The sequence below is a fragment of the Odocoileus virginianus genome, chromosome 5 (assembly GCF_023699985.2).
Source record: "Odocoileus virginianus isolate 20LAN1187 ecotype Illinois chromosome 5, Ovbor_1.2, whole genome shotgun sequence".
NCBI lineage: Eukaryota > Metazoa > Chordata > Mammalia > Artiodactyla > Cervidae > Odocoileus > Odocoileus virginianus.
The window spans coordinates 18,933,514-18,955,214 of record NC_069678.1 but is presented as its reverse complement, the minus strand read 5'-3'; the positions used below and the strand labels follow the sequence as shown (position 1 = coordinate 18,955,214).

Genomic DNA, 21,701 nt, shown 5'->3' with positions numbered 1-21,701 from the left:
AGAACGCTGACCTTGTGTAGTCCATATTCTACAAGGAAAGAAAGGAACTGAGCAAGATATACTAATACATAAAATGAAGGGGAACAGGAATTGCAACAGAGGGGGAGGACTGTAACTTAGATGGGGAAAATGTGCTGGTAATTACTCACTGTTTCTCAGCTCCAAGTTCACCTCCTATAGTCTGCGATCAAAATTAATACAAGTCCCAGCTGGCTTCCTTTTAGGTCCTGTCAATAGGGGATTCTAGAAGGATGTTTCTTAAGGTAGAATAGGGAAGAAGGGATTTTTTTTCATCCTTCCATCAGCTTTATCCCAGAAGGGACAGTTTGCTTTAGGTTCTAGTTTTTTTCAGCACACCCAAAACCCAGTTCACTGGGCCCCTTGAAGATACTGGCATTATCCAGGTAGTGTCTCCTCCTCAGAAGTGTATACATGGGGCAGCTACACTAAGTTCCTAGGTTCTGATAATCCCAAGTCTCTTCCCTTTGATTCGCTAAATCCTGTTTAATTCTCAGATAGGTTAATCTCTTACAGAGTATTACATATAATTCAAAATCGATATTTATGAATTATAAAATTTTCATTCATTATATGACTCTGCCATAACTCTGAAATTCTATTTTGGCAAGAAATTTATGTATGCTCGGCCATACCAGAAGTAGAATGTAGTCCCTGGAATTTTTTAACAAATAAAAGTAGCCCAATAACCCCCCCCCCAATTTTGACTATTACCAAACCATAAAATAATATGGATCCATTTAAATTTTTTATCAATGAAATACATCATTACCTGTACAGAATTGATTGTTGACATCCCAAATGCCTGTCTCCCAAGGCATCAAATCCAAGTCAAAATCAAGATTATCAAAATTACTTTCCTATAGATTTCAAATCAGCAAAAGAATATCAGATTAAAATATATACATCCAGAAACCAAACTAACAGAAACAACTTGCCAAAAATAACTGCTATTACCCCAATTAGTAAAAATAATTTTCTAAGTTAATCAATTCATCTTGAGAATATATCTTAGATGCCTTAGAGATAAACCAATTTAGTTACTTTAAGCACAGCAGTAACAACTAGGAAGGAGGTAATGGAGGCAATATCTATCTGAAAGAGTTAGTTGGTCTCATTCTTTTCCATGAAAAGAGACTATTACAAGAATCACAAAATATTAACACAAAGCATGTGTTTTGTCATAAAGGAGATCCGGTATAATAAGTTTTCCCACTGTCACTAAGGAAAAAAAGTCAAAGCAAATGCCTATTTATAAAATCATCTCTATATGCAATGGAAAGAATACAGATGTATCCAAAGGACATTCAGGAATCATAAAGAGACTAACTGAACCTTCAAATATACCAAATATTAAAATGGTTATGGGGGAAGGAAGAGATCCATAGGAGGATGGGCAATTTTATCTTTTTTACTGGTCTATAGTTTTCAAATTTCTAAATTTTTTTTAATCCTAGAAGATAAAACCAAGTTTCTCAAATAGGGGTCAATAAACTTTTTAGAGGGGCTCTTAGTTTCTTTTCATTTAGGTGACAATTTTTTTAAATGTAAATATAAGTGTATTCTGGGTCATAACCATTTTCTACCATATACATTAATAAAGAACTACCACATGATTTCAGAACCCTCTTATCACGTAAGACAGTATCACTACTATTTTAAACGTCTGAAGTCACAGAGATAAGAACAGAAGGAAACTTAATATATAAACAGTACAAGTCAAAAGGTAGTCAGTATTAACTTAATGTGACAAATAATAAAACAGCAACAAAAAAGAAAGTAACCCTCAGGCAAAAAGGAAAGATTAATCTAGTAATTATTAACAATCACTGGTAATAATTTCTAGAATATTATTCTTTCAAATGTCTATTATTTGGTTTATTCTTTATTGATAATGTAACAGAAGAAGGGAAACTTTTCTTATCATACTGCCCTAAACTGAGAAAATATTAGTGCAAGCTACTTAAGAGAATACGTGCAAGTGCACACATAAAAAAGAAAAAACTACTTAAATTATAAAAGAAACAACTTTTAAATCAATCTCCTTTGCTTTTTTCCTCATATTTGAATCTATACATAGATTCATACTTTCAGCAATGAAAAACCTTTAAACTTTCATAGTCCAAGAAAATTGAGCAATGTTTGCCTGACTACTAGCAATCCTTTGTAACATGCTCAATAGTGGCATGACCTACTTCAGGGATGCTTCATACTCAATCTTCAGCCAAAAAAGTCAAATACCTTTTACAGCATAAGAATTTTATCTGGTTGTAAATGTCACAGGCCCATTTTATTATAAAGCAAAACGTGCTGCTGCTGCTGCTAAGTCGCTTCAGTCGTGTCCAACTCTGTGTGACCCCATAGACGGCAGCCCACCAGGCTCCCCCGTCCCTGGGATTCTCCAGGCAAGAACACTGGAGTGGGTTGCCACTTCCTTCTCCAATGCAGGAAAGTGAAAAGTGAAAGTGAAGTCGCTCAGTCGTGTCCGACTGTTAGCAACCCCATGGACTGTAGCCTACCAGGCTCCTCCGTCCATGGGATTTTCCAGGCAAATATGCTGATACTTATATACTCTGCTTCTTCAACTTCTCAAGGGAAACTGTACTGCCATGTAGAGGAATGAGAGTTATAAAACTATAAAGGGCCCTCTAAGATGATTTAATCCAATCTCTTATTTTATATTAGAAAAACTAAGGAACTGAAAGAGTGAAATGACTTCTTTGAGGTAACAATGTTAGTTATAAAATCAGAATCATATTTCCCTGAATCTTTCAAATATAATATGTTGCTTCTTGAAGACTAGGCTCTGGAGGTTATGAAAAAAAATCAGCTGCTTAAACAACCAGTCAATATTAAAAACCAACTTAATTATAGACAACATTATAAAGCATCTCATAGAGTAAATGAAACCATTAAAATCTCATGCATTTGGAGAAGGAGTTAGCAACCCACTCCAGCATGGGCTTCCCTCGTAGCAGGAGACCCAGGTTCGATTCCTGGGTAGGGAAGATCCCCTGGCGAAGGAAATGGCGACTCACTTTGCTATTCTTGCTGGAGAATCCCATGGACAGAGGAGCCTGGTAGGCTATAGTCCATGGGGCTGGAAGAGTTGGACACAACTTAGCAACTAAACACCCTCCACACCCCCAGTATTCTTGCCTGGGAAATCCTATGGACAGAGGAGCCTGAGCAGGCTACAGTCCATGGGGTCGCAAGAAGTTGAACACAACTTACCAACAAATACTAACACTTTCACACTTAGGATGGGTTTTCTAGCTCCAAGCCACCCTTTGAGGAACTGCCTCATTTTGTACTACTTTGTGTAAACATAAAGACTATTGTTTAAGACAACAACAACAAAAAATCTCATGAATTGATTTTAAAAAAACATCATGTGTTCCACTCTCTATTGATTCATGGTAAAACAACTGTTAAATAATTCTTTGAGAGATGTCAAACTCACCTAGGAAGCTTTACTTTTAATAACAGCTTAAAAAATAAGTGATACATGAGACAAGTGCTCGGGTCTGGTGCACTGGGAAGACCCAGAGGGATCGGGTGGAGAGAGAGGTGGGAGGGGGGACTGGGATAGGGAATACATGTAAATCCATGGCTAATTCATTTCAATGTATGACAAAAACTACTGTAATGATGTAAAGTAATTAGCCTCCAACTAATAAAAATAAATGGAAAAAAAAAAACTATAAAAAAAAAAAAGAACCAAAAAAAAAAAAGTGATAAATAGTCAACCTGATTGATGTGCATATAAAATCACTCTGTTCACTTGAGCTACTTCCCAAGTCAAACAGCACCTCATCCGATAAAGAAGAAAACAAAGTTCAGGCCAAACAGCTTCACATATACTAACCCAGAGAAGGAAAAAAGAAAAAAAAAATCTAAGCTACTTTTGAGGACTCAAAGTGCTATAACAACTTTTATGCATACTTCTAACTGCTCAAAAGAAAAAAGTAAGGACATTTCTAAGTTTCAGAGCTTTCAACACTAAGGATATGTAACTTTAAAAAAGGAAGTTGGAAGTTCTCTTTTTTAAAAAAAAAAAGTTTTATAATTTATTACTTTGTTGGGTGGGGGGTGCTGTGCTGGATCTTGGTTGCTTTTCTCTAGCGGTGGCGAGAGGGAGACATTCTGTAGTTGAAGTGTGCAGACTTCTCACTGCCGTGGCTTCTCCTGTTTCAGAGCATGGGCTCTAGTGCCCACGGGCTCAACGGCTGTGGCGTGCGGGGTCAGCACTTGCAGCTCCTGAGCCCTAGAGCACAGGCTCAATAGATGTGGCGCTTGGGCTTAGCTGCTCCACGGCATGTGGGATCTTCCCAGACCAGGGATCAAACCCGTGTCTTCTGCATTGGCAGGCAGATTCTTTACCGCTGAGCTACCTGGGATGCCCGGTAAGTTCTCTCAACTAATCCATGGCTCACATATATCTCTTAACATCACACTGTTTCCCTTTGCAGCAAAATATGTGTAAAAACCAAGAGGTAGGGAGTTAAGTAACTTCTCCAAGGTGGGGCCAAAGGCAGACTTAGAATACATGTCTTCTACATACCAAGACCAAAGCAATTTCTACAACCGTACATTCACCGACAACAAAATGGCAACCAGCTTTCATTTTTAACCCTAAAAGTTATTTAAACTTAAATAACCAGCCTAAAGGTGTTATTCTGAAATCTTCTTGCAACAGTTAAAAATTAAATATCACATTATTCAGTATTTCTCCCCTAATAAATACTTACATAAGTTTCATTTGCTGCATCCAATTGCAGGTCATCAGTGTCTGTGAAATAGCCAAGTTCAGCAAACAGGGCAGAATCTTGAAACAAAAGAAAACAATGGTTATTTCCTGTTAATTCAGTGTTTTGACTAGAGAATAAGTGCTGTGTCCTTATGCCAACTCTATTAGAATTTCTCATCAGACTTTCTAGCAGTGTGAATAACAACCGGTGCAAAGCTGATTTCTAACCTATGTATTTCCACATACTTTTTATCTTGTGAAGTAAACCATTATACTAAGGATTAAAAAATGTCCTGCCATGTCATGATGGACTAGTTGATAGTGATTTTCTGGAACATTAACAACACAAATTCTGAGGCTTCACCTGGACTCAGCACAGAAAAAGTGACACAGTTGATCAGCAGTGATGACAGGACAGGAATATGACAGCACATGTATCAGGTATTTACCATCCATGCCTTAAATTAAAAGTACAACCCATTTTCTATCCAAACAATAAAGAACTTATCTAAATCACTGAATTTATTTCAGCAAATCTAACAATGTTCCAATTTCCTAATGAGACTGCATTATAAACCAAGAAACACGAACACAGAAGGTCAAGATGCTGATAAGGCCAAACAAGGCTGATTACTGTACAATCTGTAAAGTATCTATTTTCTCTAACATCTTAAGAACTTCAAGTACTTTGAAGAGTTTGCAGTCTAAGCTGGCCTCTGTACTCCCTACCATCATGCCACTGAAATTTGCTCTGGTGATTTCCTTACTTCACACATATAGGAATTGCACCACCAGTCTATCCTTGACTCAGCCAATGGCAGAAACATTTCACCAAAGTAAAACAAAATATTACATAGCAAAATATGTTGTGTGCAGTGATAATGAAAGGTTATTCATATAACTCTCAGAAAAGGCCTACCTTAACTCAGCTGTGGAGCAAAACAAAACAAAAACCCATATAAGCAGATAACTGTGACTATGTACCGCATACACAGGCTAAAACTCCTTCAAAGACTTCATCTGCTGCCTCTCATTTCTCTCCTCCCTTTCCTTCTTGAACCTATTCCAACCAAGCTCCCCTCCCACACACACATGCATACACATCAGTTATTAATGTCACCAATGACCTCTCCTTTGCTAAACTGAATAGTAAATTCATGGTCCTCATCCTACTCTCAACAGCTTGGAAACAGTTGATCCTTTCATATTAATTGAAGCATTTTCCTCCTTGGTTTCAAATTATCACCCTTACCTGGTTTTCCTCCCGCCTCACTGGTTGGTCCTATCTTGCTGGTTCTTCCTCATCTTCTTAATATGACACTGTCCTGGGCTTAGTGCAAACTTTTCTCTGTTCCACTCCCTTTGTGATTTCAGCTGGGCTCATGGCTTTAAATGGCATGGACATGCCAAGGATTCCTAAATAAACACTTCCAATCTACACCTCAAGATGTATAAACAAAGTACTCGCCATCTCCTCTTGGACACCTAGAAGGCATCTCAAACTTAACACAGCCAAAACTGAGCTTCAGATCATCCTTCATCAAACCTCCCAGGGCTTTGTCTTTATCTCAGTTAATGACAATCTAATTACCCCAGCAGCTCAGGTCAAAAACCTTAAGAGTCATTGTTTATTTCTCTTCCTCATTCTCTGTATTCAGTCTACCAGTAAATCCTGTCAGCTCTGTCTTCAAAATAAGTATTAGTAATCTGGCTTCTTACCTTTCTTTTCCATCCTTCCTACTCTTTCCATCTTTCCTTTCTTCCCCTGCTCTTCTGAACAGAGAGATGTCAGCAGAGCAAGGAGGGTGGTGGGGTTTTTTGCATCATCATCTGTGAAAATGTGCCTGACACCCAAGGAAATAGGATGATGCCAGAGAGGGGGCTGCCTAGTGGAGGTGTAGGCATGCCTCAGCTGCCAAGAAAATGGGGCAGTGGGAGGAAGCACAGAGCAGTAGACGTAAAAAACAGCCCAAGTGGTTAGGAGAGAATACCAAAAAAATGTGCTATTTGATAAAGCAAATGATTAAATATATTTAAAATAATTGGAGCTAGGTTCCTCACTGTTTGAAAAAGGACTTACAAACGTGAAAAGGGAAGAGAATAAAAGAATCCTAGGATGTTGGACTGGTATTAGAAGCATTAATATGGGCACATTTTTTAAAATACTCACACAGAAAGAATTACAGATGTTTGTATAAGTGTGTACACACACATACACATATATATACATGTATTTCTTAGCTCTGTCTGCTAATAGGTCCAAGAAGCGATGACATCCCATCAGTATTTAAAAATCCTGTTTCCAGATCTTGGATACTAAATACGATCCTCTACAAAATAAAGGTCCACCAAAGGACTACTTAGAGTAATAGCTGATTCCAGGGTTTAGACAGGGGCATGCAAAAGAGGCCTGGGAAAATCTCGTTGTACCAGAAAATAAGGAAATTCTTGGAGAATGATGAGAACATGTCAAAAGAACAAAGAAGCTGATATGAACGGACTCTTTTTGTGTCTTTTTATTTTCTCCTATTTACAATTCTTTCATTTAACAAATAAACCCCTACTGGTCAATTCTGGGAAAATCTGAGCCTCAAAATAAAGCCAGATTACAACCCATTAAGTCAAATAGCAATTAGTGAGCCCACAATGAAATAAAAAGAGAAAGCTTTCTTACTGTATCAGTTCAGTTCAGTTCAGTCACTCAGTCGTGTCTGACTCCTTGCGACCCCCTGGACCGCAGCACGCCAGGCTTCCCTGTCCATCACCAACTCCCAGAGCTTACTCAAACTCATATCCATCAAGTCAGTGATGCCAACCAACCATCTCATCCTCTGTCATTCCCTTCTTCTCCTGCCTTCAATCTTTCCCAGCATCAGGGTCTTTTCCAATGAGTCAGTTCTTCACATCAGGTGGCCAAAGTATTGGAGTTTCAGCTTCAGCATCAGTCCTTCCAATGAACACCCAGGGCTGATCTCCTTTACGATGGACTGGTTGGATCTCCTTGCAGTCCAAGGGACTCTCAAGAGTCTTCTCCAACACAACAGTTCAAAAGCATCAATTCTTCAGCACTCAGCTTTCTTTATAGTCCAACTCTCACATCTATACATGACTACTGGAAAAACCACAGCTTTGACTAGACAGACCTTTGTCGGCAAAGTAATGTCTCTGCTTTTTAGTATGCTGTCTAGGTCATTCATAGCTTTTCTTCCAAGGAGCAAACGTCTTTTAATTTAATGACTGCAGTCACCTTCTGCAGTGATTTTGAAGCCCCCAAAAATAAAGTCTCTAACTGTTTCCCCATCTATTTGCCATGAAGTGATGGGACCAGATGCCATGATCTTAGCTTTCTAAATGTTGAGTTTTAAGCCAGCTTTTGTACTCTCCTCTTTCACTTTCATCAAGAGGCTCTTCAGTTCCTCTTTGCTTTCTGCCAGAAGGGTGGTGTCATCTGCATATCTGAGGTTATTGATATTTCTCCCGGCAATCCTGATTCCAGCTTGTGCTTCATCCAGCCCAGCATTTTGCATCATGCACTCTGCATATAAGTCAAACAAGCAGGGTGACAATATACAGCCTTGACGTACTCCTTTCCCTATTTGGAACCAGTCTATTGTTCCATGTCCAGTTCTAACAGTTGCTTCTTGACCTGCATACAGATTTCTCAGGAGGCAGGTCAGGTGATCTGGTATTCTCATCTCTTTAAGAATTTTCCACAGTTTGTTGTGATCCACACAAAGGCTTTGACATAGTCAATAAAGCAAAAGTAGATGTTTTTCTGGAACTCTTTTTTATGTTTTTGATGATCTGACAGATGTTGGCAATTTGATCTCTGGTCCCTCTGCCTTTTCTAAACCCAGCTTGAACATCTGGAAGTTCATGGTTCTTACAGTATAATGTCAATTAATTAATGTAGACATAATGTCTAGAGATAATCACCCTTTGGCATTAGAGCGGTAATTGATATAGACTGGCATTATCAATGGAGGCCAGGGCTAGTGTGTGAAGGCTTAATAAGGAATAGGATATTGGTGGTATGTCCAACTAGCTCTCCCCAAATACTATTCAAATGTAAAAGGAGAAATAGTGACACTACGGTGTAGAAATCTGGCAGATACTAACGTGACCATGTGATCATAGTGAACATCACCTTGGGACAGGTCAACGTGGTGTGCCTCCAAATGCAATGCACTGAGAACAGAGCATCATGTCCCCGGCATTCCTGCCACATTCCTGCCATGGACTCAAGGCCTGATTCTGGTCATGAGGAAACAGTGGACAGACCCAGGTTTAGAGTCACCTTACACAACAAAAGATATGCACTCTAACACTGTCAAGGATACAGAAACAGGGAAAGACTAAGGAATTGTTCCAGGAGACATGACAAGTAAAAGTAATGTGGGTTTGTAGGTAGGATCCCAGACTGGAATGGGAACAGGAACATTATTAAGACATATGGCAACATCTGAATGGTATCTGTGACCTGGAGGGGTAATGCTGTACCCTTGTTCATTTCCTGACTGGAAGGAGTATGTGGTAGTTGTTGATATAGGAGAGTATCCTTGTTTGGGGGAGGAGAGGGTAAACCAGCAGTATCTAAGGGTAATGATCTAAACACAGTTTTGTGTCTTCTTCTCTCTCTAAAGAAAGAAATGGGGCCAATACAGCAAAATTGAACAATTAGGGAATATGTGTAAAAGGCATGCAACAATTCTTTGTACAGTTCTTATAACTTCTCTGTAGGTTTGAAACTACTCAAAAATTTAAATATGAATAAAAAATATACATGGGTATATACACATGCATATGCATATGTGTACAGATCCATAATCCAACCACTTCCATTTCCCCCATTCTCCCATCATAAATCACTTGGATTGCTGCTGTTGCTGCTGCTAAGTCACTTCAGTCGTGTCCGACTCTGTGCAACCCCATAGACGGCAGCCCACCAGGCTCCACCGTCTCTGGGATTCTCCAGGCAAGAACACTGGAGTGGGTTGCCATTTCCTTCTCCAATGCATGAAAGTGAAAAGTGAAAGTGAAGTCGCCCAGTCATGTCCAACTCTTAGCAGCCCCATGGACTGCCGCCTACCAGGCTCCTCGGTCCATGGGCTTTTCCAGGCAAGAGTACTGGAGTGGGGTGCCATTGCCTTCTCCGTGGATTGCTGCAGGAGCCTCCAAATAGTCTCCCTGCTTCTGCCCTTGACCTTCCTTCAGTCTATTTTCAACAGAGCATCTAAAGTTAGCCCATAAAAACACAGGATGTTACTGGGAATCAGGATTTCCACAGGAGTAAAACAGAAATAAAAGTATATAATATAAGAAAAAACTTTCAATACTATATAATGCAAGAAAAAAACTTGCAAAAGTATATAATGCGAGAAAGAACTCTATGTCTGTGCTACTGTCTTTGAACTGTGAGTATTAGTACAAATTCATGCTTTCTAAAAATAGGTATTTCCTTTTTCTTAGGAAATACACAGTGAAGTGTTTGGGAGTTCGTATTATTTGCAACCTGCTTTCAGATGATGAAAGAAGAAGGATGTGTTCGTAATACTGAGATAGAAAGCAAGTATGGCAGGATGTTAACAGTTGATAAATCTAGATAAGGGAAATATAGGTTATCACAATACTGATCTTTTAACTTTTCTGTGGTTTGCTAATACTTTAAAAAACTGACAGTGGGTTGATAAGTACATATGTATATCTACAGAATACCTTAGAAGGATCCATAGGAGGTGGTGGTATTGGTTACCTATGAAGTATCTCTGAAATTTACTGCCAACTTTTATGTTTTTTTCACCAATCCCACACTACTATTTAGATTTCTACTATTTAGATTACTACTATTTAACAGCAGTAAACTATGGTAGCTATTCGGTCTCATTTGCTCAGCAAACTTTCCCACCTGACAGCCACTTTGACCACTTATTTATTCCTTTACTTCTTATAAGATGAGAAATGGCCACTGGAAATCAGTGGTGACCTTAGAAAGAGCTGTTTTAGCAAAGCGGTAGGGCCTGACTGCAGTGGGTTCAAGAAACAATGGAAAAAGAGAAAGTGGAGTCAGTGAACATGGACATTTTTTAACAAAGAATTCTGCTGTAAAATAAAAAAGAGAAATGTAGTGGCAGTTAGAAGGGAAGTAACATTTGAAGCGGGTTTGGGGTTTTTCTTTTTTTTTTCACTCTAGATAGGAGAAGCAATTACATGCAGGGAGGGAAATGATGATTCAAGGAACAGAAGGAAGAAGAGTTTGAGCAATATCCTTGAGTAAAGGAGGAGGACTCTTAAGCACACATGGAAGTGATCGGCTCTCTCATTCCCACCAACAGAAGAGAAGGCAAATATGCTGGTACGCGGATGGGCAAAGAAGGTAGTAGGAGACTGGGACAGTTTTCTTCTGATTCAAAGGATTCAGGAAGAGGTGCTGGAGGTTTGAAGAGAGAAGAAAGTTTACAAAGACAACCATCAGAGTGAGAGGACCAGGGACATATGATCAGCTGGGCAATACTTAATCAAAGGTCTACTGCAGGTTAGAATCATAAATTTAGTGACACCAGTCAGCATGGTTGAATTTTCTTTTTTTCAGGCACTTTCAGCTATTTGAGGGCATTCATGGAGTAGGCAGAGTTAGATTTAACCAAGGCTGAGGTTGATCAAAGAGAGAATTACAAAGCAGGAGAGAGACAAAGAATATTGAGAGTATGAGGCAATGGTTAGAGACTGTCCATGTACTGTAAACTGGATAAGGGGAAAGTGATAGCATAAAGGGGATGAGGGACAAGGAAAAGATGACAGAATCTCAGCAGGGCTGAAGGTGCCACTGGATCACTAAATAGAGTGAGCCGGTAAGACAAAAGGTGATGGTCAGAGAGGGATGTTTGAAACTGAGATTATGTTATTAGTAACGACTAGATTGAGGCTTATGACCGGGAAAGCAAATGGCTAAGACAGGGCGGAAGGTGGAGAGGAGACCCAGGAAGTGAGAGGTCAAGGTATTTGAAGGATCTTCTTTGAGACGGATTCCCTGGTGGCTCAGGTGGCCAAGCCTGCAATGCGGGAGACCCAGGTTCAATCCCCTGGAGAAGGCAATGGCAGCCCACTCCAGTACTCTTGCCTGGACAATCCCATGGACAGACGAGCCTGGCAGGTTACAGTCCAAGGGTCACAAAAAGCCAGACATGACTGAACAACTTCACTTTTTTTTTCTTTCTTTCTTTCTCTGTGAATACTGAAATCAGCGAAGAATCTTGATGGAAGGAGTGTTGAAGTAAGTGACAATAAGTTAAGAACTAAATTTTTTCAAAAAGTGAGGGAGAGTGAACCAGAAATCAGAAGATGACTATAACAGGGGCAAGTAGAGGAGAGCATGTGAAACAATGTGAAACTTAAGCCTGGATGTGGATTTTTTTAGGGAAGATGAGCAGTGAATGATCAAAAAGCAGCAATGAAGAATAAGACAGACAGCTAACCCACCTTCAGAGACCCTAATGGTGGAAAGGTTTTGAGAATGAAAACAGCTACCATTCAGTAGGACTTCAGGGGGAAAATGTGATCAGGGGTGTCAGGTATTGGTCAACACAGTAAGGCAAAGAGAACTTTGACAGAAGACACTGAAGTTATCAAAGAAACCACAGTGGCAGAACAAAGCTTCTGATCTTGGTACATATATCTTACATGTGGTCAAAAAAAAAAAAAAAGTGGCTTTTGCGCAAATGTAAGAAAAAGGAGGAGAGAGTAAGAGAGGTAGGAAGGAAAGAGGAGAGGAAAGATATACAAACAACAAACACAATTTGTGAAAAGATGCTCCACATCACACGTTATCAGGGAACTACAAACTAAAATAATGAGATACCACTACACATCTATTAGAATAGCTAAAATCTGAAACGCTGGCAACAACCAAGTGTCTGCAAGGATCAGAGCAACAGGAATATCCATTCCCTACTGGGAGGAATGCAAGATGGCATAACCACTGTGGAAGACAGGTTGAAAAGTTTCTTACAAAACTGGACATACTCTTAACTGCGTGATCCAGTAATCATGCTCCTTGGTATTTATCCAAATGATATGAAAATGTATGTCCACATAAAGAGCTGCGCATGGGAGCTGCCTGGCCTGGTGGTTAGGAATCAGCACTTTCATAGCCATGGCCTGGGTTCAATCCCTAGTGAGGGAACTGAGGTCCCACAAGCTCCATGGCACAGCAAAAAAAAAAAAGCTGCACATGGATATTTACAGCAGCTTTATATATAATTGCCAACATTTGAAAGCAACCAAACTATTTTTCAGCAGGTAAATGGATAAACAAACTGTGTGCCTTGAGCCAAATAGTGTCCCCCCAAAATCTAGAAGCTGAAGTCCCCAGTATGACTGCATCCAGAGGTAGGATGGTATTTAGGAGGTAATCAAGCTTACATGGGGTTACAAGTGTGGGGCCCTAATCTGCTAGAATTGTGGCCTCATAAAACTAAGAGCTAGATCTATTTACCTACCTACCTCTCTCCTTCCCTCCTTCCTTCCCCTTCCACCCCTCTGCCTTGTGAGGACACAGCAAAAAGATGGCTGGTTGTAAGTCAGGAAGAGAGGTCTCACCAGAACCTGACCATGCTGTCACCAGAGCTGTCAGAAAATAAATTTCTATTGTTTAAGCTACCTAGGTATTTTGTTATGGGAGCTCAAAAGACACTGTGGTACATCCATATAATGGAATACTATTCAGTGCTGAAAAGAAATGAGCTATCAGGCCACTAAAAGACAGAGGGATCTTAAACGCATTTTGCTAAATGAAGAAGTCAATTTGAGAATGCTACATACTGTGTCATTCCAGTAATATGACATTGTGAAAAAGGCAAAACTAGGGAACAGTGGAAAGATCAGTGGTTGTAGAGGGCTTTGGAGGAAGGAGGCAGAGACAATAAGTGGTGCACAGGGAATTTTTTAGGGCAGCATAACTACTTCATATGATACTATAATGGTAGATACTGACATTATGCATTTGTCAAAACCCACAGAAGGAACATGGAGAAAGCAAGGGACTTTCAGAAAAAAATCTGCTTCATTGACTATGCGAAAGCCTTCGACTGTGTGGATCACAACTGTGGGAAATTCTTAAGGAGACAGGAATACCAGACCACCTAACCTGTCTCCTGAGAAACCTGCATATAGGTCAAGAAGCAACAGTTATAACTGGACATGGAACAACCAACTCGTTCAAAATTGGGAAAGGAATGTAAGGCTGTATATTGTCATTCTACTTATTTAACTTCTATGCAGAGTACCGCATGGGAAATGCCAGGCTGGATGAATCACAAGTTGGAATCAAGATTCCCAGGAAAAATATCAATAACCTCAGATATGCAGATGATACCTATGGCAGAAAGTGAAGGAGAACTGAAGAGCCTCTTGATAAGGATGAAAGAGGAGAATGAAAAAGCTGGCTTGAAACTCAACATTAAAAAAACTAAGATCATGGCATCCGATCCCACCACTTCATGGCAAACAGAAGGGCATAAAGAGGAAGCAATGATAGATTTCCTTTTCTTGGGCTCCAAAATCACTACAGATGGCGACTACAGCCATGAAAGTAAGAGGCGCTTGTTTCTTGGAAGGAAACCTGTAACAACCAAGACAATATATTAAAAAGCAGAGACATCACTTTGCCAACAAAAATCCATAAAGTCAAAGCTATGGTTTTTCCAGCAGTCACATATGGATGTGTGAGGTGGATCATAAAGAAGGCTAAGCACCAAAAAAATTGATGATTTTGAATTATGGTGCTGGAGAAGCACTCTTGAGAGTCCCTTGGACTGCAAGGAGATCAAACCAGTCAATCCTAAAGGAAATGAACCCTGAATATTCATTGCAAGGGCTGTCGCTGAAGCTGAAACTCCAATATTTTGGCTGCCTGATGTGAAAAGCCAAGTCACTGGAAAAGACCCTGATGCCTGGAAAGATTGAAGGCAAAAGGAGAAGCGGGTAGCAGAGCATGAGATAGTTAGATAGGATCACTGACTCAATGGACATGAATCTGAGCAAACTCAGAGACAGTGCAGGACAGAGGAATCTGGCATGCTATAGTCCACGGTGTTGCAAAGAGTTGGATATGACTTAGAGACTGAAAAGCAACAAAAAACAAAACAGAATGAACAGAGTGAATCTTATTATAAACTATGGACTTTAGTTAATGATAATGTATCAATACTGGCCCATGAACTTTAACAAATTTATTCCATCAATGCAAGATGCTACCAATAAGGGAAACCTGGGGGTGGGGAAACTCTGTACTAACCCCTCAATTATTCTGTAAGTCTAAAACTGTACTAAAAATAAGCTCTATCAAGTATTTAAAAATAATTACACTGAAACAGAATTTCAGCATCCATAAATAAAGCTGATCTGGAACAGGGCCATGCTGTTTATACTGTCCATGGCGGCTTTCATATTACCGCTGGCAGAACTGAGCAGCTGGAACAGAGACCACATGACCACAGAAGCCCAAAATATTCACTATCTGGATCTTTACAGAAAACATGCACAGGGCCTCTCTAAAGTTCATTACTCAACATAAAAGGAATATGCACATCTTGTCAAAGGCTGATTTTTAATTATTCAAAGTTGTTAGAATCACAAGTTCTAATTACATGATCTGATTTTAAAATTTTAACTGGCCAGCTTGTAATATAGAAAAAAAAATCAAATCAGTGAAGTACCTGAACACCCAAAATGACAACTCCCAGAAAAAGAACCCACATTCTACTGAGAAATGCTGGCAGAAAGTAACCTTTCACTCCAGCGCCTGCAAAACCTATCCTACTTAATGAACACCTGAGGAATCAGAAGTAAAATGTTCTATTAGGAGAAGATTTAACAGTGTCAAAAGAGAAGCCTGGAAAACCATGGGAGACGGGCATATTCAGGAAGGGGCAGGGCAAGATACTCGAGCTGAGTCAGTGAACTGACTACAAAGAACTGAATGATCTGTTAAAGAACATTAAGAGTAGGAGTCAACAGATAAGATTAGTCAAGAAAATGCAGCCTGAGTATCAGAAGACATAATAATGCTATCAGGAAGTATCCCACAGTTAGAGTTTAAGAAACATCATGAACATATAACAGTTGACTAGCTGAGAAAACAGATCCTAACTACCCAATACACTAGACTCATTAATAACTGGGGGTATCTTGGTAAGAATCAAATCTGTAGAAATAATTTAGGAAAGCAATATAAAATAGTGACTAAATTAACAGGCTTTGGAGGCAGACAAACGTGATTCTTATCCTGCTTCTGACACTCACTAGCTATAAGACTTTGAGCATTCATTTTCTCTCAGCTTCAGTTTCCTCATCTGTGCATCTAAGAGCTTAGCATAGCACCTCACACAAAATGTTTAATAAATGACAATTGTTCCTATTGTAATAGGAATATATTTTCCAAAGGCAAGTATGTTTTACCAAGCCAAATACAGTAGGTTTATACTGTATAAGAATATACTAGGCTTATACTACTTACACCACAAGTACACTCTTATAAGAGACAGTCTAGTTTTTCCAACACCTCAGAAAATCTACCCAAGGATTGAAATAAATCTCTAACACTATATAATTTAACAGAAGTTCTGCCCTTGGAAAATCAAATGAGAACTACAGTTCAACAAAGAGAACTGAAATTACACTCTTGCTACTGACAATGATGGTCCAATGAAAAGATGAAGGTCAGTCTGTGTTTCCCCAAAATTTTAAAGGTGATGAATAGTGTAGGTTTGCTAAAGGACTCATTCAAGGAAGTATGCAACCCCAAATTCACACTGAAGCTCAAGAACAGTGTAAGCACTACTCTGTTAAGGTAAGAATATTACTATTCTTATAAGGTAAGGACAGGTTTTCTCTAAACACTGGATGATAAAGCTTCTCTACTCTTATTTCGACTACATTCCATTCCTACTCTTCCTGCCACAAAGCCAAACAAAATATCCGTAAGAAGCAAATTCAGAATTGTATCCGGAGAGCAATCAGGATTACACCCGTTTATAAGCGTTAGGTGTAGATGAACCAGCAAACTGAGGTCAGGTGCTAGGGTGCTTTGCTTCTCTGCCAATATGGACATCAGCCTCGATCAATAATGGAAGCGCAGAGAAGGACTCACCTTCTGTCAGACACACCAAACGTGCACATACACGCACAAACATTCCACGGCAAGCATCGCCCACATCGCACACTGAGAAAAACCTTGCAGCCTTTTCGGTGGGCACGGCCACCCTGCCCTAAGCTTCCTAATGACGTCGCACTCGCCGCACGAAATCATCACCTGGTACTTTCCCAGAGGAAACAGCCAAAAGCGATAGTAATTCCAATCAGGCAATATTTTACACTCACTGTCGCCAGGACAGACACCGACAGGTTCTGCTATACTCTACCAGGACCACGGAAGGAGCGACGAGTGACCCTCGCTTCCCCGACAGGATTCGTCCACACCTGTCACCGAGAGGGCGCGGAAGTAGGAGGAAGGAACGTGGAGCCACCCCTGGCACAGTCTCAGAGCCCACTCACCCCAGTCTTCATCCGGCCGGTGAGGGAGTCCCGGACTAAAAGGTGACTCCATGGTGCCGGCAGCGCCGGCCGGCTCCCCCGAAACACACGTTCCCCTGCCCAGTAACTCGGTGACTAGTCCTGGGACGGCGGCGGCGGGCGGACAAAATACTCCGCAACGCTGACGCGACGGTGGCCGAGCGGAGACAAACTGCTTCTGCCGCACGAGGGACGTCAGAGCCTGAGCTAGTTTTAAAAACAAATCGCTGAGCAAGTATTTTCCTCTTTTGGAGTTTTCGGCACTTTCTGTTCTGCTGTTTTAAGGAAAAAAGAAAGACACAAACACTACGTCGCTTAAATAATATATATTGATAATATTTTGAAAAATGAGGGGGGAAAAAAAATGAGAAAAAAAAACATTCTGAACATCAACCCTTGAATTTCATTCCACGGTGGAGATATGTCAAAACAAAATTTAGAGACTAAGAAAGTAAATCTGGTTTAATTTTAATAACTCACTATGAACGTAAAAATTCTCCATATACACAAATGTGTGAAAGAAAAATACACAACTACTTTTCCACATTCGTTAGAGCTTCCTCTCTACTGGAACAGTATCTGAGATAAGCAAAAATACTATGAATCGTACTTCTAGAAAGCCTACTTTTATTTAAGCAAATTTAAACGAAGTAAATATAAAAGATGAACTTTCCAAACATAAAAATCAGCTCACCGCCTTAAACATACATTTCCAATGCATAGCACCTAGTCGAGCGAGTCCTAGAGACCTTACCCTAAGACCTGTATTAATGTAAATTCCGAGTCTTTTTACTACTAAAACTTATGGATCGATTTTGTTTTTTAAAAAAGCCACATACATCACAAACTCTAACTGAAAACTTGAGCTGACTTTGATGAAAGAGTTTCAAGACCGCTGCTTAATAAAATTTCTTTTTAAAGCATTTCAGCGGTCGAATATTTAATAAACACCTCCACCTTAAGAACACGTAAGTTCAATGCAGGAGACAAGTGCTCGGGGCTGGTGCACTGGGAAGACCTTGAGAGATGGGATGGGGGGGGAAGTGGGAGGGAGGGTTAGGATGGGGACACATGTTCACCCACGGCTGATTCATGTCGATGTATGGCAAAAACCACCACAAGAAAGGAAAAAACACGTATACCTTTAGGACCAAGTGGAATCTTTCCCTCGGTTACTAAACAAAACAACCGCTTCCCAGAATCCTCAAAACTCCTCGTGGCTGCATTATTACTACGGATTACACCATCCGGTACACACAGGATCGCCCTGGGACTCAAACCCCGAAAAAAAACCCACATAATTATCTTACATTAAAGGTCTTTCTGTCATCAGCTAACTAATCATTTTTCGTATCAGGTGAAATTTATAAGATTTTTTTCTCACCCAACTGCAAATTCAAAAATTGCCACAAAAACTAAAATAAAACCACCAAGAATCTTCTGTATGTACCACATACCTTAGTCTTTTTTTTTTTTTTTTTAAGAAAATCGCAGTGACTTAACTCCAGAAAGTTTTTGGTTTTTAATTTTTTTATTCAGGTGGAGATAATAATAATACAAAACAAACTGTGTGTGCTTACTGCCAAGAATAAACAAACATGAACAATTTCCATTTTCACTTCAGATTTTTCATAAGAAATTAAACATTGCAGATTAAGTTGAGATATGTTGTTTTCCTCTGCTTCTTTCCCCTTCATCCACACAGACAACTTCTATTACGAATTTTATGGTAACCATTAAAGTCCATTTTTATCATGTTTAAATATGTGTATAGATACATATATTTAGTGTTGTTTTGGGGTATTTTAATTTACATAAACGTTTAGCATTAGTCTTCCCCAAGTCACTTTTCTCATTCAACATTATTTTTTGATATGTTTTAACTGTTATATAGATTTCCATAAATTTTTTCATTTCCCTAGTGACGGACATTGGATGGTTTCAACATTTTACTGTTACATAAAATATATCCTATATGCGTATCCTTGTGCATATATGCAAGAATGTCCTTTAAGGTACTTGCTGGCTTATGAAGTAGGAGTACTGCTATTTGCCAAATAATATCAGTTTACACTCTCGTTAGCAGTGATGAATTCTCACCAATGATAGATGTAATCAGGCTTTTATTTTTGCCTGTGAAGGGTGTGACTATAATTTACATTTCCCTGACAATTAAAGAGGTGGTACATCTTCTCATATTCATTAAACTTTATTTCTCCTGTGAATTGCCCATTCATAACTTTCATAAAATTTCCTACTGGATTTTCTTTCTCTCAATGATGTGTACATTTAACCCGTATGTATGTAGCAAATACTTTCTCTGAGGTTGACATTTGTCTTTGTTTATGGGATTTTTGTCCTCTAGGTTTTAATTTCAATGTAGTCAGATTTATTAATCTTTTGTTAATGATCTCTGCTATTTGTATATTGCCTAAGAAATCCATCCCTCTCCTGAGGGAATTTTTCTTTCCATATTTTTATAGTTTCATTTTACACATCCTTTTTAAAAAAAAATTCAACTACTGACATATAGTACCACTATTGACTTTTATACAGCAATGTTGTATTTAAAAACCTTACTAACCTTTCTGAATTATGTGCAGTCAAATGCTCAACCCGGAGCTATAAACTCCTTACTGTAAATCCTCTAGGATTTTCTGTGTAGAATGACTTCTTGTATGTAAACATTAACATTTTATTTTTATTTTAACATTTTAAAATCTATTTTTTATTTATCATCATTTTAGATGAAGTGAAAGTCACTCAGTCGTGTCCAATTCTTTGCGACCCCATGGACTATACAGTTCATGGATTCTCCAGGCCAGCATACTGGAGTGGGTAGCCTTTCCCTTCTCCAGGGGATCTTCCCAACCCAGGGATCAAACCCAGGTCTCATGCATTGCAGGCAGATTCTTTACATCTGAGCCACAGGGGAAGCATACCATTTTAAAACTAACCTTTAATATGGAAATTTTCAAGCAAACAAAAGAATCTGGGGAATTCTTAAGTCTTCATTTGGGGGAACTCCTGGCAGGACAGTGGTTAGGACTCTGCATTTTCACCACGAAGCACTTTTCACTGTTTGGGTTCAGACCCTGGTTGGGTAGCTAAGATTCCACTGTGCAGGGCCAAAAGAAAACAAAAACTTCATTTGTTCCTTTAAATTTTTTCACTTGGTGAGTCTCCTGATTGTAATATCTAGAGGTTTGATAGGTTTGGGGGTTTTGGTTTTCATTTGTTTCTTCAAAATCTTTTCTTAGGAGACTTTTAAGAAACATCAATGTTCATTAAGAAAAATGCTGTTTGTAGATCTTTTTAAGTCATACCTGTTGAATGTTATCAAATAACTTAATTCATTTGCTTTCAACCTAAACCCTTGGCAGAGAAATAAAATTTCAAATTTTATGTCTAGATCCATACCTAGGACTCTACTCTGGCATCTGGTAGTATCTCTTCCCACAGGTTAAGAATCCATGATGCCAAACTGATGTGCCCAGCTGGGACATATATCCCCCTCCAGATACACTTTTGACAACACAAATAGCTCCACGCCTTACTCAGGCCTCTGACCTCCTAAAGAACTATGACAATAGTGTATGCCAGGAGTGTAGACAGCTTAGAAATGTGAGGTTAGGAGTCCAAATAATACATATGCACAGGCTCCCCATGGACAAATCCAGGGGTAGGGAAAGAGGGGCAATCTGTGGGTAGAAGCCAACTCTCATTGCATTGCCATATTTTGTCACAAAACTCCAGTCAGAGAATTCTAAATTCAAATGTCTTCCAGGTCATTATGAAGATGTATTTGTCAAGGTAAGAGATTAAAACATTTTAATAGCTTAGTAGCTTTAAGTTCTAAATATTAAGACAAATAGAATGTAAACTTCAATTTTGTATTGTCTGAATCCTGCTAGTGTTGGTAGAATGCCTGACTAGTGAATGTGCAGCTTAGTTAAAAACTGCATTTCATCAGTACTATATTTTACAATCTGATTGACATTTTCAGTGTATCTTCAAAACAAATATCACCCTAAACAGTGAACTCAAACAATAGAGATTAAAAGCTCGATTTTGGAGTAAGTCAAATTTTACTTCTAATCTAGCTATGTAACTTTGAGGAAGTGACAATCTTTCTGAGCCTCAATTTTGACTGTAAAATACGAATAGGGTCTATTTCAAAGCTGTTTTGAGGATTAAATATACATTAAGTGTTTAGGATAGTGACTGGTGTAAAAGTACTCAATTAATTGCAGCTAGTTTAAGAGAAACTGTTGACTGCTAGTAGGTAGGCCCTATATTATATAAAGTTCGTCAGCACTATATCACAAAAATCCTCGGAAAAACTCCGATGTGGATCCTATCATTA

The 21,701-nt window shown here is 39.2% G+C and overlaps 1 protein-coding gene and 1 long non-coding RNA gene across 2 annotated transcripts in view; one reads left to right on the top strand and one right to left on the bottom strand.

Annotated features, from left to right (window-relative positions):
* The window catches only part of ATF6 (activating transcription factor 6), a 239,568-nt gene extending 222,104 nt beyond the window's left edge, over positions 1-17,464 (bottom strand). The window contains exons 1-3 of the mRNA XM_020875014.2: positions 17,318-17,464; positions 4,770-4,846; positions 791-878 (exon numbers count right to left, since the gene is read on the bottom strand). Of these exons, the coding sequence (XP_020730673.2) occupies positions 791-878; positions 4,770-4,846; positions 17,318-17,369 (217 nt within the window). The 5' untranslated portion in view covers positions 17,370-17,464. The remainder of the gene's footprint in view (positions 1-790; positions 879-4,769; positions 4,847-17,317) is intronic.
* Positions 4,155-15,177, top strand: LOC139035168 (uncharacterized). The gene is made up of 2 exons (XR_011487745.1): positions 4,155-4,424; positions 13,783-15,177. It is a non-coding gene; the product is annotated as an uncharacterized lncRNA (long non-coding RNA).
* Positions 17,465-21,701: the final 4,237 nt, after the last annotated feature.